We start from the raw sequence: 19,312 nt of genomic DNA on the forward strand, positions 1-19,312 counted from the left end.
TATAAGGAAAAAGGAGCAATACAAAAAAATTAAAAAAAATACCTTTAAAATTAAAATAAAAATACTACCATATCAAAGAGTCAGCGAAGTCGCGAGTAAAAATAAAAATAAAAAATGAGGTAGATCGTGGTAGGAAAATCGATTAGGGAGAAAGAGAGAGCGAGCGCAGCTTTGGCCACTCTACTCACCACGCGCATGAGCATCCACAATCTGCCTCGTCACTAACTCGTACGTCTCCCTACTGTTTTCCCACGTGTCTTCTTCCTATTTGCTTGTCATTATCGCCGCATCCCCACCAGGATTTCCGTATTCCCCAAAAGACCACCAATCTATCCTTGAAATGTCAATAATACCCCTCCCGTTGAAGTAAAACTCAAATGGCCTTCTTTCTGTACCAGGTTTTTCGTTGGTCGCTTTGCAGTGCCCGCTTCTTCCCTTCCCCATCCCTCAATCAAAATTCACTTTTCTTTTTATTTTTGGTTTTGCTTTCTGATTTTAATTTTCCTTTTAATTTCTCCGATTTCTGATCGGACGGTTCACATCTCTCCACCTATGACTATGATGACTACTCCGCCGTTAGATGTACATACCACCACTCTCCCTTCCCTCTCAATAAATACTTAATATTTTTCCTTGATTTTTTCTTGGTGGAAGTGCTTAAAGATATATATATATATATATATTTGTTTTCTAAAGTTTTTTTTTCTATTTTTTAAAATTGATTAATGATTATTTAGATGTGAATTTCGTGGAATTAATTCTGTTGTTCTTATTGCATTGAGAGTGTGATAATTAGGGTTTTGATTGAGAGAGTTTGGGTTAAGTTTTGGTTGATCAGTGCTTTGATTTTTTTGGAAGTTTGGATTTTGAAACAGCAAGAAGACGAGGAGATGATCGTGCCGCATTCGGATATAGTCGAAGGACCTCATCCAATGGAAGGTTCTTTTAAAGAATTTTTTAGTTTACTCTAATTCGCATTATTGTTTTGATAATCTTAGGTCAATCCGAAAGATTGGTTTTTTGTAACTACGTTGTGGTTTAGTACGAAATAGTAATTTGATTAATTAGGTTGTTAGGGTTTTTAGATTTTTTGTCGATTTTATGATTTTGATTAATTTTAGTTGCTCAAGTGGAGCCGGCTAGTACGGTGGAGAATCAGCAAGTGGAGGAGCCTCCATCAATGAAATTCACTTGGACAATTGAGAATTTTTCTAGGCTCAACACCAAGAAGCACTATTCAGATATATTTGTTGTCGGTGGTTATAAATGGTAAGGGGACTTTTCTTTGTTTTGTCCTTATTGGAGTATGTTTGATTTGGTCTCCTGCAATCTGTCTTGTGATCGACTTTGGATGTGGGGTTGATTCTTCCGTGCAGGCGGATACTAATTTTTCCCAAGGGTAACAATGTGGATCACTTGTCAATGTACCTGGATGTTGCGGATTCTTCTGCATTGCCCTATGGTTGGAGTAGATATGCTCAGTTTAGCTTGGCTGTGGTTAATCAGATCCATCACAAATATTCAATAAGAAAGGGTATATTCTTACTTTTACTAAGTTTGTTGTTTTGTCTTAAGTAATAATTTGTGACAACAGCCTTTATTGGGAAAATCCTATCTTTTCATTCCTATATATGAAGGCTTCAACAGGGTTTCAAATAGCGCAGGTGTTGTGGTGTAGCAGCACCCTCCACGACCGCTATTCACCCACTATAGGGTTGTGAATGGCAATCACACTCATAGTGGAGCTTTGCAGCCACAAATAGCAGCGTAACATCCATTAGCGGTTGTAACGGTATGTTACAGCCGCTTTCCGTATTTTCCAAATCAAATCACACGATAAACAAAATCAAACCAGAGAAGAAAACCCACCCTAACTTCAAACAATTAAGTCAAAATCCAACAAATTTAAGCGTCAAACAAAAAAAATGAAATTAATTCATGGTAAAAAACAAATACCCATTTTTTTGAAATTTGAGTCTCAGATGGTTTGAAGAAAGAGCTCTCATCTAGCCTCCACACCCGTTGACTTTAGGCTGTGCTCTGTATTGTCTTCTCCAATTTTGACTCTTGAGAGGGATAGATAAATGAGACATGGCAGTTTAAAATCTCTTGAAGGAGAGGCAGTGAGCATCTGAGCAAGATAAGAGGGTGGTTGGTTGTGTTTGGTGACTCTGTTGCAAGATGGGGAAGAAAACTAGAGACCGAGGAGGGACGAGAAACAGAGGAAAATGGGATGGAGATTTGGAAGGTTAAAACCATGCTCTACTACTGGCGAGAAGGGAAGAATATGGGTCTGGAGTTTATTGAGAATTTGGTTTACAAAGTGAAGGCTGATAGTGATGTCACGTGGTTTTAAAGACTAAAATTGATTTTTTTTTTTTTTGGGTTTAGGGGAAATTTTTGGAGAGAAAAGTACATATGGGTGGGAAATGAATGTTTGGGAAATTTTTAGTGATTTAAATGAAATTTTAAGAGGGATGTTAGCTCTTAATTAGTTAATTTAATTTTTTATAATTTAATACATTTTACAATCATTTAATTTAAAAGAATTAATTTTATTATATAATTTTGATATTATTAAGGTTATTGTTAATTGAATTTTTTTTGTAAGCTTGGCTATGGTTATGTTGCTAACTCTTACATTAGTTTTGTTAATTAATTATTTAAAATGTTGCACTTGGGTATTTGATTTAATGGTAAAATACAAGTACCTATATTCAAGGAATTATATTTTAATCCCTTACCCCGATAATCATATCTTATAAAAGAAAATTTAATGTTCATCATCATTCTTCCTAATAAGATTAAATATGTATTTATAACATTCATGTCCATAAAATTCATGAATGTATTAGCGAACATGTCAGATATACCTATTAATTTATGAGTTGTAACTAAAAATTTTATTTTAACATATAAATGAAAGAATTAAAATGTCATAAATTACTTTAAATATAAAAAATAAATGCTATTATGATTATAATAATTATTTAGTTCATTTTATGATAAGTTGTGTAAAATAGAAAAAAAAAAAAATTCACGACTGCAACTACCACTATTTTATTTGTTACGTCCACAACCGCAATAAACATGATGTGACCGAAAATGTGACGGAGGCCGCAATTTAAATCCCTGGGCTTTAATTTAATGCAATCTTGCATTACCTGGAAAGAATTTGTTTCTTGGACTTGTAGTCAGTGCTTGATTGTGTCTTTCGTTTTGTAGTGTTCATTTATTGGCTGTTGCAGTAGCTGATGTTTCATCTGAACTTGTTTCAGTTACAATTATGCTCTTTTTCAAGCTGGGGGAATATGAAGAACAATAGGAGATTCAAGATTTGGTTTCATCTGTTTATTTATTATTTATTTCACTTGGATTGAGAGGAATTGACTAGAAAGGCAATAGGATGTTAAGGAGAATCTGTTGTAACCTTTATAAAATTCCAAAATTAGAGAGGTTTTTTAGTTTTCATAGTTCTTAAAACTGTCTTATTGCTCAAAATATTAGGATCTTCGTTTTGGTGATAATGAAAATTTAATGCTACTCAAACCTGTCTTATTTCTCAAAAGATTAGCATCTTCCTTTTGGCATTCTATCTATACAACCTTTTATTGAATTATTTTTAGATTTTCCAGACAGCAAGATATTAGCAGGATGCTAACTGTAGTTATTTGTATCATTTTTCCTTGTTAATTTTCTCTGACAAGCGTTCTGTACCAAATGGAGTGATAACAAGATCTTTTATGTAGCATTGCCTTGTTCTATATTTTTATCCTTTCTATTAACATGTTTGGCCTGCTTTTGCTTATATATTAGTGAACATAATGAATATTATGTTCGAATTATTTTCTGAACAACCAACCAATTCCTGTCATTCCTATTTTATGGTGACCAAGTAATATTGCAGAACTGGAAAACAGTGTGCCCGTGGTTAAATTTTAAGAATGATATTGGTATGAAAGGGTTATAATATTGCAATGTTTTCTGAAATTGATAATTTATTCCAGACTAGGGTGATGTTTAGATGCTTTCCCTTTTGGTCAGGTCATTTTTTGTTATGTTTATTGCAAGCAATCTGGTTTTTAATTGTAAGTAGTTGATATATAGAGGGGAAGAAAGGAACCTGTGTGATATTGTAGATTCTTTCCTTTAATTTCTATTATATGGTGACAGGTATTCAATATTACCGATTCATCCAAACTTATTTAGTGCCTTGTTTTAACTTTCTTTTGCAGAAACTCAACATCAGTTCAATGCAAGAGAGAGTGATTGGGGTTTCACGTCATTTATGCCTCTCAGTGACCTTTATGAGCCTAGTAGAGGATATCTTGTGAATGATACTGTTGTTGTTGAAGCTGAGGTAGCTGTTCGTAAGATACTGGATTATTGGTCATATGATTCAAAGAAAGAGACTGGTTATGTTGGACTTAAGAACCAAGGAGCGACTTGTTACATGAACTCGCTCCTACAGACTCTATACCATATACCATACTTCAGAAAGGTGTGTGTTCTGTCTCATTTTTTATTCCATTAGGCTTGCTCTTATGCTCTTTACTTTAACTGGAGTGTAACATCTCATTTTTCAATGATCTATTTCAGGCTGTGTACCACATGCCAACAACTGAAAATGACATGCCTATAGGAAGTATTCCTTTGGCTCTGCAGAGTTTATTTTATAAGCTTCAATATAACGACACTAGTGTTGCAACAAAGGAGTTGACCAAATCTTTTGGATGGGATACATATGATTCTTTCATGCAACATGATGTACAAGAACTTAACAGAGTCCTGTGTGAAAAGCTTGAAGATAAAATGAAGGCACTCACCTTTTTTTTATGTCTCTCTCTCTTGTTGTTTGCATATTAAATTATGTTATTGATTATTCCCCTTTTCTTTTTACAGGGAACTGTTGTAGAGGGGACAATACAGCAGTTGTTTGAGGGTCATCATATGAATTATATTGAATGCATCAATGTGGATTACAAGTCTACAAGAAAGGAATCATTTTATGGTATTATTCTTTACTAATGTTTATACCAATATTAGATTGGAGTACTGAAATGTTTCCCTTGAAAGCAAACAGTTAATGTGCATATTCTGTGGCAGACCTTCAGCTTGATGTCAAAGGTTGCCAGGATGTTTATGCTTCTTTTGACAAGTATGTGGAAGTTGAGCGCCTTGAGGGTGACAACAAATATCATGCTGAAGAGCATGGTTTACAGGTTAGTTACTTTTTTCTGAGGTGATGAGAACTGGGCCAGAAATGTTGTTTCTAGAAAGGACCATTTAAGGTTAGAATAATGCATAGACAAGGCTATATTTGACAATTATTCTATGGTTAGACTTTATCAGTGAAGGTTTGTTTTTACTTTTATTTTTATTTTTTTGTTTGGTTTGAAATATGGATTGAAGGTATGACCCATCAAAGTCAACTTAAGCAACATTCAGCTGGCCTAAACAAGGCTAATTTGCTCAGTTTAAGTTCAAGTGACATTTCTTAATTGTGTGCTGAAATTCTGTTGCGCATTTCAGGATGCAAAGAAAGGTGTCTTATTTATTGACTTTCCCCCCGTTCTTCAACTTCAGCTAAAGCGGTTTGAATATGATTTTATGCGGGATACAATGGTCAAGGTCAGTGTCGGAAATCAGTTTATTGCCAAATGCATTGGATAATTGGGTTGTTTTTGTTACTCGCATTTTAGTATTTTGTAATTTTATGGCTTTGGACTATGTACGTGATATGCAAGAAAAAGCACTTCTAATGTTTCCTTTCCTTGCTGCATCAAATCTGATCTATATGTTCAAATTCTAAGTCTCTTATTTTAGTTGAACTTTTCTTTTTCCTTGTCAAGTTTTCTCATATCCCCTTTCTTCAATATTGATTAAACATGTTGTGAAGTGTTTTGGAAAAGCATTGGTAAACTCTTCTCTAAACGTGAAAGCAAAATGTGCCACAATATGGCTGCCATTGATGAGATAAATTTTATAAATAGCTATATTTCCTTTCACAAATTTGTTATATTGATGATGCTTATTCTATCTTTTCTTTGTGTTTTGCTTTTTATGACTTTATCTGCTGTTGCTGTCTGATCTTGTTTAATGTTTTGCCAACTTTGTCACTTTTATGAACCTGATTTCAAATTATCAATATTTTAGTTTTTCTCTTTCAGAGTGATAAGCGTCCTTTATGTTTTTTCAACAATGGGGATGAAACTGTTTCTTTAAGTGGGCATTGTTGAGTTTTTCATGTGAATTTAGATATTATGCATGTTAGCATTTGCTATTTGTATTAATAGTTTCATTCATTTTGTAGATAAATGATCGCTATGAATTTCCTCTTCAACTTGACCTTGATAGAGAAAATGGGAAGTATTTATCTCCTGAGGCGGATAGGAATGTTCGCAACCTTTACACACTTCACAGGTATTACTTCTCTCATGATTCTTCTATAATTGGTATTATTAACTTATACTTTACTCTGTTCTTAACTGATGCAAGTTGTTAAGACATTGTACTAGTGTTTCACTGCTTTATGACCCTTGGTTAATGGGAAAACTTGTTTTGCATGTCCTGTTTTGTCTTACAGTGTCTTAGTTCATAGCGGAGGAGTGCATGGTGGGCATTACTATGCTTTTATCAGGCCAACCCTTTCTGACCAGTGGTGAGCAACTTTTTTGAGTTGATAGTTGACTGATTCGATTAAAAATCTCACTGTGCTTGTATGTATTCCTCTTTTTCATTAAATTATAAGAAGATTTTTGAATAATAGTGGGATTGACTTAAGAATACATTTACACCATGATTACTTTTAGTTTTTTGTTTTTCCTGTTTGGTTTGCAATTTCAGTGGTTCTTTTCCATGAATATTGAAATAACATCAGTATCATACTCTAGAGTTTTTTGAGAAATTGAAGTATTTTTGAGACTTAAATTGAAGTGTTTTTGAGACTTACATTTAAAATATTACTGTTTGGTGGTGTTTAGCTCAGGCATGTCATAGTTGATTAGATTATTATTATCTTCAGATGATACATCTTATTGAGTATTAATTGTAGTTTTTCATTGTTGATCTTATTATATTGTATGTTATCACATCTAATGATAATTTGGCATTTAGTGAGGCACTTTTCCATTTAATTTTCACTTTAATTAATGTACTTTTAAAATAGGTAAAAAGTCATGTTGGAGGAAACCCTTTAATAGATCTCTCTGTTTTGTCAGGTATAAATTTGATGATGAACGGGTAACAAAAGAAGATATGAAGAGGGCATTGGAAGAGCAGTATGGTGGTGAGGAAGAGGTAATGTTTCTATGTTCTACTTAAAAAAACTGACTATTTGTGTGCAATATGTAAAATTTAATTGATTTTGTTGCCTTGTTCTGTTATATTCAACAGTTGCCACAGAACAATCCTGGCTTCAATAACACCCCTTTCAAATTTACAAAATACTCAAATGCGTACATGCTTGTCTATATACGTGAAAGTGATAAGGACAAAATAATTTGCAATGTTGATGAGAAGGACATTGCTGAGCACTTGAGGGTAATTTCTTCATTTACATGTAACTTATGTGAAGCCTCTAACTTTTGGCTTTATGCTCTTTCTAATGTAGACTCTCTTGATCTAGACTGATGTATTTTATGTCTAATTTCAGATTAGGTTAAAGAAAGAACAAGAAGAGAAGGAAGACAAGAGGAGATATAAAGCTCAGGCCCACCTTTATACTATTATAAAGGTATCTATCTATTACAATCAAGGTTATGGCATTCAGATTTTTTTATTTTCCTGTTTGCATTAGTGAATATCATTAATGCATTTAGGTTGCAAGAGATGAAGATTTTCGAGAACAGATCGGAAAGGACATATATTTTGACCTTGTGGATCATGACAAAGTTAGGAGTTTCCGCATTCAGAAGCAGACACCCTTCCGTGATTTTAAGGTACCATTTATGAGTTTTGATTGCATGTTTACACGTGCCATATTTAAAATGAAATTGAAACAACATATCTGATCTGATTATTGTGGTTGATGGCATTGCTTGTTATTATTTGTAATCAATGCCTAACATCGTACTTTTGATTGTCTGTCTTGAACTTCAGTTGTTTTTTTACTCTTATTGTCTAACAGCATATTTCAGAGTTGTTTATTGAAATCCAAGGATATTCAATTTATTTTGATAGCTTTTTGAGGGGATGGTGGTGTTGTGAATGGGAATTTTGGGGAACTTGATGTTTGAATATTAGTCATGTTGATATCCAGATGGCGTTTATGGAACCAGGAGTTGGAATGCTTAATAAGAAGATGTTAATCAAAGAGAGTTTCACTTGTAAAATATATTATTGGAACCTGAAGTCAAAGTTTGATAGCTTACACTGAATGCCTTTGTGTTTAGCTTTCCATAATTATGGTATTAAGTACTATATGTATGTCTGCTTTAGCATGATTCTTAATTTTTAGTACTGTACTAATAAGCAAATGACTTTGTTTTCTGTCTTTGGGATTTGTTGTTTTGAGTTTAGTGAAGTTATCATTTTCTTTTAAATGTGTACTCCTGAGCTGGTTCACAGGAGGAAGTTGCCAAAGAGTTGGGCATACCAGTGCAATATCAGCGTTTTTGGATTTGGGCAAAACGGCAGAACCATACATATCGTCCCAATCGACCATTGACTCCTCAGGAGGAAGCTCAATCTGTAAGCATTTCTACTTTCTACTTCCTGCTTTGCATCTAGTCTTTCTCATTATTATGTTTAATATACATTTTCTGAACTTTGTGCCTATCACTACTGAGATATCTAATAGAAGGGTGATCCAGTGCTGGTGTTTTACATGGGTGTGAAATAATAGATGTTCTTTCCAATTTTCTGGGCTGAATTTAAAGAAATTATGTTGACTTAAATGATAGTACACGTTTGTCCCTTATCAATGAAACTCTTTTGTCTTTTGGCAATTATTTATTTAGTAAAATTTATAGTAGGAATTTTACTAGGAAGCACTCTATTAAATGAAGATGGATCAGTGTTACAGGATGCAGTAGTGGGTTAGGAACATGTTTGTCCTAATTTTTTGGTTTTTTATTAATCCTCTGAGATAATGGTTTCTGCTTGGTTATTTTAGGTTGGACAGTTAAGGGAGGTGTCAAATAAGGCACATAATGCAGAACTAAAACTGTTCTTGGAAGTTGAGCATGGACAGGTACTGTTGTTCTATTAACTATTGTTTTGAGTTTGTAAATAGTAAAATTTTTTTTTGTCTTATTATATTCTTTGCCTATTTTGGGTAAAAACTTCAGGATTTACGTCCAATTCCTCCACCTGATAAAACAAGGGAAGATATTCTAATTTTCTTCAAGCTTTATGACCCAGAGAAAGGAGAATTACGGTATGTAACTTTTCCACTTTATCTTATATATTCTGTGTTTCCTCATACGTCCTGATGTTGCACTTTGTTCCATTGCAGTTATGTTGGTAGGCTCTTGCTAAAACTTTCTGGTAAGCCAATAGAATATATACCAAAGCTAAATCAAATGGCTGGCTTTGCTCCTGATGAAGAAATAGAACTTTACGAGGTTTGTTATTGCTCAATTGTGTGTTTGCATACATGCTTCAATAGTTTTTCTTAATTAAATTCTCTTACCTGTTGATTTTGCAAAATTTAGGAAATAAAATTTGAGCCTTCTGTGATGTGTGAGCACCTTGATAAGAGATGCTCATTCCGGTTAAGTCAGGTATATTTTGCTTTAGAACATATGCCCTCTTTTAATGTAAATTGCCAGTGACACTGTCTTTGCTTTCAGATAGAAGATGGGGATATCATATGCTTTCAGAAGTCTCCTCCAATTGAAAGTGAAGAAGCATGCCGGTATCCAGATGTGCCTTCATTTCTAGAATATGTGCACAACCGTCAGGTATAGTCTATTGAAACCTATTAATATGTGGCTAGTTGCAGAATCTACTATTATTTTGCAATTTTTTGGTAACTGATTTTATTCCGTGAAACTGATAGTACACCCTCTGTCCTTGTTTGTGTGAAACAATGGAAATCCTCCATTTCCCCTCTGGTATTAATTTTATCAAATTGTACATAAAAGTTTGGAATCTAGTGCTGGAGAGGAAAAAAGATATCTATACTCATTTCCTGTAATGTTCTCTTCATTGACATGAGATCTTTTATTCTTTTAGGGTGTTATTTGATTGTTGGATCTTAAAAGGAAAAAGCAGGTCTACCATGTTGAGAGTTGTTTATATTTAATTTAATCAGCTGGTTACCAAGAAAGTTTTCAGTATTTTTATTTGTTCAAGACAAGAAACTGCATTGAATCTGACAACATGGCTTCCATTAGGCAAAGTTTTAGATTGTTTTTGGAGAATAGTCAGTCACATTCTTGATTCTTCTCTCCTAAGAAGCACTCTAATTCAGTTTGTGCTCGGATTTTTTAACTCAATTAAGTTTTTTCTGTGATTTGATGCTAGATTGTTCGTTTTCGATCTCTGGAGAGACCAAAGGAAGATGATTTTTGTCTAGAGTTGTAAGTACTTCTAATGCAAACAATTGTTCAGATAGTATAGAATTATTAGTTTTTGTTGTTTGGTTCTTATACTTCATCTCTTCTATAACACCCAAGGTCAAAGATACATACTTATGATGATGTTGTGGAAAGAGTGGCTCGCAAAATTGGTCTGGATGATCCATCAAAAATCAGGCTCACATCTCATAACTGCTATTCTCAACAACCTAAGCCTCAACCTATTAAATACCAAGGAGTAGAGCATCTGTCAGAAATGTTGATCCACTATAACCAGGTAGCCCATATGGGTTTGACATCTTGCTATGTGTGTTCCATTTATGCAAATCATACTTTGACTGATTATTTTTGTGTTTCTTCATTTACAGACTTCTGACATTTTGTATTATGAAGTTTTGGATATCCCTTTGCCAGAATTGCAAGGTCTGAAAAACCTCAAAGTTGCTTTCCATCATGCAACTAAGGATGAAGTAAGTCTAGAACTTATAGGTAGTTATTCCTTCTTTTAGGATCATTTGATGTTTATGTGCCTTTCTTTAATAATGTTTAACATGATTTTCAGGTGGTAATTCACAATATTAGGTTGCCTAAACAGAGCACTGTAGGTGATGTGATTGATGAACTTAAGACAAAAGTAAGTTTTTGCTGCTTCTATTTTATATTCTAAATACTTGAAGCTAAGAAAAGATGGATGGTGTTATTCATGATGAGGGACTCCTGCGTCTTGCTTTTGCATTGATTGTTTCCTTTTTTCCTTGACAAAATCATTTTCTAGTTTCCTTTTATCACAACAAAAGCAATTATTGTACGAGTATGCATTTGAGAACCAACCAGAATCTTGCACATATTTCCTTACCATAATTTTGATGGATCCTTACACTGAAATATTCTGTTTATAGTATGTTAATGCATAATCTCCCCTCTGTGGAGTGTATCGTTGGCAATATAATCTTGTTGACTTCTTATACAACTTGAAGTTCATACTGGATTACAGCTTTGCTTTTCTATTCTGCACTATGAAATAGGTGGAGTTGTCACATCCAAATGCAGAGCTTAGACTGCTTGAAGTCTTCTATCACAAGATCTATAAGGTAGAAATTGGTTGAAACTTGATTGCTAGTTGTTGCAATTTAAACTGTATAGAAATATATTCTAGAAAATTGAATTTTAAGTCTCCTATTGGAATGACAGATAGAGTTTTCTTATGTGGCTCATTTTTATTCTGTCTCATGTTTTTTCAGATCTTTCCACCTAGTGAAAAGATTGAGAACATAAATGACCAGTATTGGACATTGCGTGCAGAAGAGGCAAGTTTTCCCTTTTCCATCTCATTTTAGCTGAAATTTCATGGCTAAAATGCCTACAGACAATGTTATTTTTGAAGTACATATATGGGTAGGACCGTTCGTTATTGAAATTATTGGGGTATAGCTTTGAAAGTGGTTTGTCTAAAGAGGGGTCATAAGTAACACATTCTATTGCTTCTACCTGAGTAGGTGGAACTGTAGAGTTGTATGTATGAGTGTGTATGTGTCTCCAGATGTGACATGAGACTGTCAGTGGAATGATTTGAATTTCAAATGGATGCTTGACATTGGTAAAGAAAATTGACCTGCATATTGGACCAAGTGCTGGTTACTAAAGCTTGGTATATTAGATAGGAAGGATGACATTCTACGAATCCATATCTTGTCATTATATCTACTTTCCTTGTGTAGATTTTCTTTCAGATATGTGGAAAAACTAAGAAATAAATCAGTGTGGAAACTGAATGTATGTTGGAAAACTGCTTATTGAGAATTATACAAGAATCTTAGGTTTATATACAACTAACTAGGGGTTAAACTAGGAAACTAAATCTTCCTAAAAAACTAATCCTATAATTGAGGGATTGTCTATCCTAATTTTAGGGATACAAATACTTAATTCTAGAGATACAAATATAAATATACAGATTACAAGATTACAACCAGCTGTAAATAAGTGTTTTCTTACACTCCCCCTCAAGCTAGTGAATAGGTGTTTTCCATTCCCAGCTTGGAAATAATTTCTTGAAATGTTGCACTACTGAGACCTTTAGTCAATACATCTGCAAGTTGACCCTTAGTTGATACATAAGGTGTACAAATCAATCCACTGTCTACTTTCTCCTTTATGAAATGCCGATCTACTTCAATGTGTTTTGTTCTATCATGTTGCATAGGATTGTGTGCAATGCTTATTGTAGACTTCTTATCACAGTAGAGTCTCATTGGTCCATCCCACTTGATCTTCAAGTCTTCTAGGATAATCTTTAACCATAGTAGTTCACAAATTCCTTGAGCCATTGCTCTGAACTCTGCTTCAGCACTTGATCTTGCCACGACATTCTGTTTTTTACTCCTCCAAGTCACAAGATTACCACCTAAGAAAGTGCAATAGCCTGAGGTGGATCTTCTATCAGTTACTGAACCTGCATAATCAGCATCTGTGTATGCTTCTAGAACTAACCCCGAATTTCTTTTGAATAAGATACCTCTCTCAGGATTGGCCTTCAAATAGTGCAATATACGGTAGACAGCCTGTAGGTGCACTTTTTTAGGACTATGCATAAATTGACTTACCACACTCACAGCATATGCTATATCAGGTCTAGTATGTGAAAGATAAATAAGTCTTCCAACTAATCTTTGGTACATCTCTCTATTTACAGCAGCATCTTCGTTAGCTTCTCCAATTTTATGATTAGGATCTATAGGAGTATTTGCAGGTTTACATGCAAGCTTCCCAGTTTCTTTCAGAAGATCCATCACATATTTCTGTTGTGAGATGAATATACCATGCCGTGAGTGAGCTACTTCAATTCCTAGGAAGTACTTCAATCTCCCTGGCTCTTTTATCTCAAATTCTCTAGCCAAACACTGTTTTAGAGATTCTCTCTCTTTTTCATCATCTCCAGCTACAATTATATCATCAACATACACTAATAGAACTGACTCTCCTTGAATCAGAGTGCTTGATAAACAATGTATGATCTCCTTGACTCTGTTTATATCCCATTGCTAGCATCACTTTGGCAAATCTCCCGAACCAAGCTCTAGGAGACTGTTTAAGGCCATATAAAGCTTTTTTCAGCCTGCATACTTTGTTTGCTTCTAGATGACCTCTAAATCCTGGTAGAACCTTCATATATATTTCTTCTTCCAAATCACCATGTGGAAAAGCATTCTTTACATCAAATTGTTGAAGCTGCCAATTGTAATTTGCAGCCAATGATATCAAAATCCTAACTGTATTCATCTTGGCAACTGGAGCAAAGGTTTCCTGGTAATCCACTCCATAGGTTTGAGTGTAGCCCTTAGCCACTAACCTGGCTTTATACCTTTCAACAGTACCATCTGCCTTGTATTTTACAGTGAAAACCCATTTACACCCTTCTGGATTTTTTCTTTTAGGCAACTCTATCAGTTCCCATGTTTGATTTTTCTCTAAGGCTCCATTTCTATTTTCATGGCTTGCCTCCATTTTTCACTGGATAATGCCTCGGATAATGTAGTTGGAACAGAAATAGTGTTTAGGCTCACAAGAAAATTTTGGTGGGATGGTGAGAATTTTCAAATGACACAAAATTAGAGATCGTGTATAGTGGATGCTTGGTACATTATCTGGTTCCTTTTCTAATGGCAATAGGTAGATCATAATCACTAGTTATAGTTTTAGGAGATTCATGCTCATTTTGAGAAACAGAGTCAAAAATTGTAGTTACCTCATTTCTAGAGTTAGGATCAGGTTTTTGGACTGGCACTGGTTCAGGATCTGAAACTTTCCTTCTTGAGTACACCTGTAATTCCTTCATAGAATCAAGAACAATATTATCCTTTGTCACATCTTCCATATTTGGAATGGGTTCAGACTCAAATTCAGTGTTTGACTTGGGCTCAGCAGAAACAGGTTTCGACTCAGAAGAATTAATGGGTGTAAATGTTGAAGAAGGTGGCAAATCAAGCAAAAAGAAGTCTTTATCCTTATCTTCCATGAATGAAGTCTCCCCCTGAAGATAAGGTTGAGTAAAAAATGGTTTATTTTCTTCAAAAGTGACATCTGCAGACACAGAATTTTTTGGTAGGAGGATGATAGCACTTATATCCTTTTTGGGTTGAAGAATACCCCACAAAAATACACTTAATCGCTATTGGATCCAACTTTCGCCTGTTATGACTGTGAACATAAACAAATGATGTACAACCAAATATCCTAGGTGTGAGATTGTTTGTGGTATTGAGGTTGGGATAAAATTGTGAGAGTAGTTTCATAGGAGTTTTAAATCTCAAAACCCTTGAAGGTAACCTATTTATAATATGTGGCAGTGAGAACAGCTTCCTCCCCGTAAAATTTAGGTACATTTGCTTGAAAAAGAAAGGCTCGGGTTGTGGCTAGTAAATGGCTGTTTTTCCTTTTTGCCACTCCATTTTGCTGTGGAGTATTAACACAAGATGACTCATGGATAATCCCCTCTTTTTGGAAATAGGTAGATAGATTCTGGTTGAAGTAGTCTCTTGCATTATCAGACCTAAATCTCTTGATTCTCACTCCAAATTGATTTTGGATTATGTTTTGGAAGCTTAAAAACACACTATTCACATCTGATTTGGATTTAAATAAAAAAACCCAAGAGACCTTGGTACAATCATCTATAAATGAAACAAACCATCTCGCACCAGAAATATTAGGAATTGTAGAAGGACCCCAAATGTCACTATGAATCAAGCAAAAGGGAGTAGAACTTTTTTGTTACTGATTGGAAAAGACACACGTCTATGCTTTGCAAGTTCGCAAACATCACAATGAAAATCTTCGACATTTAATCATTTGAACAAAGAAGGAAATATGTTTCTCAAGGTTCCAAAAGAAGGATGTCCAAGACGAAAATGATAAAGTCAGATTTTGTCTTTATTGGAAGATTTTTCATAAAGAAATGACAAAGGTAAACTATTTTTGATACTACTTGTGTTATTTGATGTCTCAAGATAGTATAGTCCATCCTTCTCCTTAGCAAGTCCAATCATCTTCCCCGAACTCTGGTCCTAAAATTCACAATAACAGGGATAAAAAGTTACTTTGCAATTCATATCTCTGGTAAGTTTTTGTATAGATATCAGATTAGTAGACAATCCAGGAACATGAAGAACATTTTTTAGAGCAAACGAAGAATTAACTTGAACATCTAATCCTGCCACTGTGGTAAGTGAACCATCTGCAACAACAATTTTCTTATTACTAGGACACATGTTACATGTAATAAACTTTTGTGAGGAATGTGTCATGTGGTCTGTGGCTCCTAAGTCAATGCCCAAGAACTCGTAATAGGCTTAGCCGAGACATTTAATCCATGAGAACCAGAAGCTTTACCTGAACTAGAAACCTTACCCAAAGAACATACCACAGTAGGCTTTTCAAGGATTTTCAATAAGTTTCTCAGCTTTTCAATCTCTTCCCTGTCGAACTCTCTTTGTTTCTGAGACATCTGTAGTACTCCAGTGATTTTTCTAGTTAACATTTCCTCAAATTGGGTGGTAGTGATATCTTTTTTTGAAAGGGTTCGGCAATGAAGGCCTAAAAAAGTCAGCAATGAAGGCTGAAAATTTTGCTTCCCAAGAAGAGCCTAAAGCTGATACCATGTGGAAAAGCTAAGAAATAAATCAGTGTGAAAACTGAATGTATGTTGGAAAACTGCTTATTGAGAATTATATAAGAATCTTATGTTTATATACAACTAACTAGGGGTTAAACTAGGAAACTAAATCTTCCTAAAAAACTAATCCTATAATTGAGGGATTGTCTATCCTAATTTTAGGGATACAGATACTTAATTCTAGAGATACAAATATAAGTATACAGATTACAAGATTACAACCAGCTGTAAATAAGTGTTTTCTCACAAGATATATTGTTTTTTGGGACTATTTTCATCTAGCTATGGTGCTAAGCCTAATGTCTTAAGCTCATGACAGAATCAACATCTCTACTCTTTTATTAGTAGAATTAACTCCCTTTTTCATTTTTATCCAATCTCAGATCCCAGAAGAAGAGAAGCATCTTGGTCCCTTTGATAGATTGATTCATGTCTACCACTTTACCAAAGAGACTGCCCAAAATCAGATGGTATTCAATATGAATGAATTGAGAAATTATTCATGATCTGTTTTGACTTTTGAGATATTTGGTGGAAAATGACTAGCTATTTAACACAATTTGGATGTTCTAAGAATTCTTATTTTTTAACAGCAGGTACAAAATTTTGGTGAGCCCTTTTTCTTGGTCATTCATGAAGATGAAACTTTGGCTGAAGTTAAAATGCGGATACAAAAGAAATTACAGGTTCCTGATGAGGAGTTTTCCAAGGTATTTTCATGCATGTCTTACTCATCTCTGCTATTCCTTTCTTTCTTTTTTGTCCTTTTCCCTCTGAACTTACAATTTTAGTATCTTTATTCTCACTTGTACTATGCCTTCTATGCATGCGCACTATTATGCATATGGAATCCTGGAATCAGTTTTGTGACTTCCATCTGCTGACGTTTTTCGCATGTCTTTGTTCAGTGGAAGTTTGCATTTTTGTCATTGGGTCGACCAGAATATCTACCGGACTCTGACCTTGTGTTCAATCGATTTCAGGTGTCTTGGTTTCTTCACTGTGCTTCTGTCCTCACATTTGATCACTATTTTTGTAGAATTTCTATTTTTATGCAAAATGGTGTTTTAATTTATTTTTGTATACCCTTCAGAGAAGAGATGTTTATGGTGCTTGGGAGCAATACCTTGGGATAGAGCATTCTGATAACACTCCTAAGAGGGCTTATGTAAATCAGGTACGATGACTACGGTTGGTCCCCATGTGCTACGTGAAGTAACACATTTTCTAATACATTTTACTGCCATGTTTTTCATATTTCCTCCCTATTGAAGTTCTAATTTTAAGTTCCATATTAACTATTGCAGAACCGTCACACATTTGAGAAACCGGTTAAAATATATAACTAGTAGAAAGCTAATTTATCCATTAGCAAAGTAGTGGAGATCCGTCAATGCCTTGATGCCATTGTAGATATGGTGAAAATGCAAATGGGAGTGACACATGGGAAGAAACAGTTGAAGCTTGCTTAGAGAGAATTTATGTAGGGCTCAGTTAGTGTTTTGTAGGAAATCTATATATTTAGTTTCCATGTGGGTAGTGGGAGGGAGAGATTATCTTTTGATGTAGTGTCTTCACAACTGTTGATAAACACCTAGTGTGAGCTATTTGCCTTTGTATGTTTCATTAGGAAGGAACCTCCGCCGTCTGAGAGGTTGTTGTCTTTCCGTATAAAGCTCGTGTAATTTAGCAGTACAAACCAAGATTTTGATGGGATTATACCGGGTATAGTTGGTTGCAGGTGACATTCATTTCCTTTCTTTTTTCACATCCTTTTTTCTTCGTTTATGTCCCAGAGGATAGTTTTGTGGTTAATTTCTGGGATCAAGTGTACAAGAAATGTACTCCTTCAGTAGCTCCTCTCTTTGAGCTTATTATATTTATGAAATATTCATCTTCTCTCTCAAGCTAGTTTGAATAAATTTTCAAAACTTCAACTGAAGCACGGTACCTTGTGGATTGGCGGTATGCATAAAGCTTTAACGGAGCATAGCATTCTGAATGTTACTGATAAAGCTTAAAAAAGTAAAAAAAAAATAATAATAATAATGGAGAAATCGATAATACAATCATATTTTTGTGACGCAACAAGCAGATTAGCCGTTCGGCTGTCTACTTCTATTCTATCCAGTTTAGAATACCGTAAAACTCGTGAAGGTTTTTCGCCCATCACCATGTGTTGGATCTTATTTATAAGACTCGATAAGAAAACAGCCCATCAATGGTATGCCGCAATTCAGATGCAAAAAATTTTGCAATTGGGGCCTTGTTTCTCCTTTTTCGATCGACCTACTAACCAATGGATGATGGGCTTCAATTGATTATTTTTATTCCCATCATCTATAAACTTAACGTAACATTGTGATTAATGTTATATTAAACATCAGTTTTATTTATTATTTTCAATTAAAGCCCAATTAAGCTCTCAATTAACTGCCTTGAAACTTGAAAGCCAACTATGCCTTCCAGAGATTTGACTTACAAAATAAAACTATATTTACTAAGATTATAATAAAAACAATAAAAATATATATTATATAACATTAAAAATTATAAAAAAGCAAGTAATTTATTTTTAATTTATATATATTAAAAAAGATGTATTTGATAATATTAACAATGATGCAATATGTCTTTTTTTAAGATATGAAAATCTATGTAAACAATTGTATTTATATAACAATATATTATTTCAAAAATTTTAAGGTAGGACCAATTTAAGTCTTTTATTATAGCTTCACTATGACAGCATAAAAGAAACTAGGCAGTCCCCCCCCCCCCCTACTTTACCCTTTATCACGTGTGGATCATCGAAATGATGATGATCTATTGAATCATTCATGACCAAAAACATTAAATATGAAATGCCATTCACATCGTACGGACTAGTCTATTTTCATCCTAAAAGGTAGTGAGTCGCCGCATTGGTAGATAGGTGGTTTCTTTTTTTTTCCAGTAAGCTTGAAGCCGTCGAATGTTGATTGTTGTTTATTTTTCATGTCACTCTCTCACCCATGGATTTTCCCAATTCTGTTTCTTTTGCCTTCTTGCCGACAAGACGACCATTGATGCTTCCATAACATTTAATACTATGCTATTTTCGCCGGCTAGGTTAAGC

At 34.4% G+C, this 19,312-nt stretch overlaps 1 protein-coding gene across 17 annotated transcripts; it reads left to right on the forward strand.

Moving 5' to 3' along the window:
• Positions 1 to 90: 90 nt before the first annotated feature.
• Positions 91 to 18,101, forward strand: LOC111295438 (ubiquitin C-terminal hydrolase 12). 17 transcript variants are annotated; one of them, XR_016327744.1, is made up of 32 exons: positions 91 to 228; positions 876 to 939; positions 1,122 to 1,269; positions 1,377 to 1,534; positions 4,236 to 4,501; positions 4,600 to 4,818; positions 4,903 to 5,011; positions 5,107 to 5,222; positions 5,533 to 5,631; positions 6,314 to 6,423; positions 6,587 to 6,661; positions 7,221 to 7,299; positions 7,396 to 7,542; positions 7,655 to 7,735; positions 7,821 to 7,940; positions 8,569 to 8,691; positions 9,116 to 9,193; positions 9,291 to 9,379; positions 9,458 to 9,566; positions 9,657 to 9,725; positions 9,795 to 9,905; positions 10,471 to 10,526; positions 10,623 to 10,800; positions 10,892 to 10,993; positions 11,086 to 11,157; positions 11,549 to 11,614; positions 11,765 to 11,830; positions 16,578 to 16,664; positions 16,791 to 16,904; positions 17,057 to 17,177; positions 17,288 to 17,371; positions 17,502 to 18,101. XR_016327744.1 is itself a non-coding variant. In XM_089743895.1 (32 exons), exons 2-32 carry the CDS (start codon positions 891 to 893, stop codon positions 17,541 to 17,543), a joined length of 3,300 nt encoding a protein of 1,099 aa, XP_089600021.1. In that variant the 5' UTR covers positions 132 to 228; positions 876 to 890; the 3' UTR covers positions 17,544 to 18,101. The 17 variants fall into 17 exon arrangements, 13 of the variants coding, with proteins under 13 accessions (XP_089600021.1, XP_089600022.1, XP_089600020.1 ...); XM_089743895.1 differs by having other exon boundaries at positions 132 to 228; positions 16,788 to 16,904; positions 17,103 to 17,177; XM_089743896.1 differs by having other exon boundaries at positions 136 to 228; positions 17,103 to 17,177.
• The last annotated feature ends 1,211 nt before the right edge of the window (positions 18,102 to 19,312 follow it).

The sequence above is a fragment of the Durio zibethinus genome, chromosome 14 (genome assembly GCF_047325235.1).
Source record: "Durio zibethinus cultivar Kanyao isolate XHJ-2024 chromosome 14, ASM4732523v1, whole genome shotgun sequence".
In the NCBI taxonomy this organism is placed as follows: Eukaryota; Viridiplantae; Streptophyta; class Magnoliopsida; order Malvales; family Malvaceae; genus Durio; species Durio zibethinus.

What these genes read in the sequence shown, in the direction of transcription:
- LOC111295438 (XM_022888927.2), top strand. Translation starts at nt 553, where the DNA reads ATGACTATGATGACTACTCCGCCGTTAGAT. An exon ending in TGGAAGTTGAGCATGGACAG is followed by an intron (nt 9,194 to 9,290) that starts GTACTGTTGTTC and finishes TAAAAACTTCAG; the next exon opens with GATTTACGTCCAATTCCTCC. An exon ending in TCTATCACAAGATCTATAAG is followed by an intron (nt 11,615 to 11,764) that starts GTAGAAATTGGT and finishes ATGTTTTTTCAG; the next exon opens with ATCTTTCCACCTAGTGAAAA.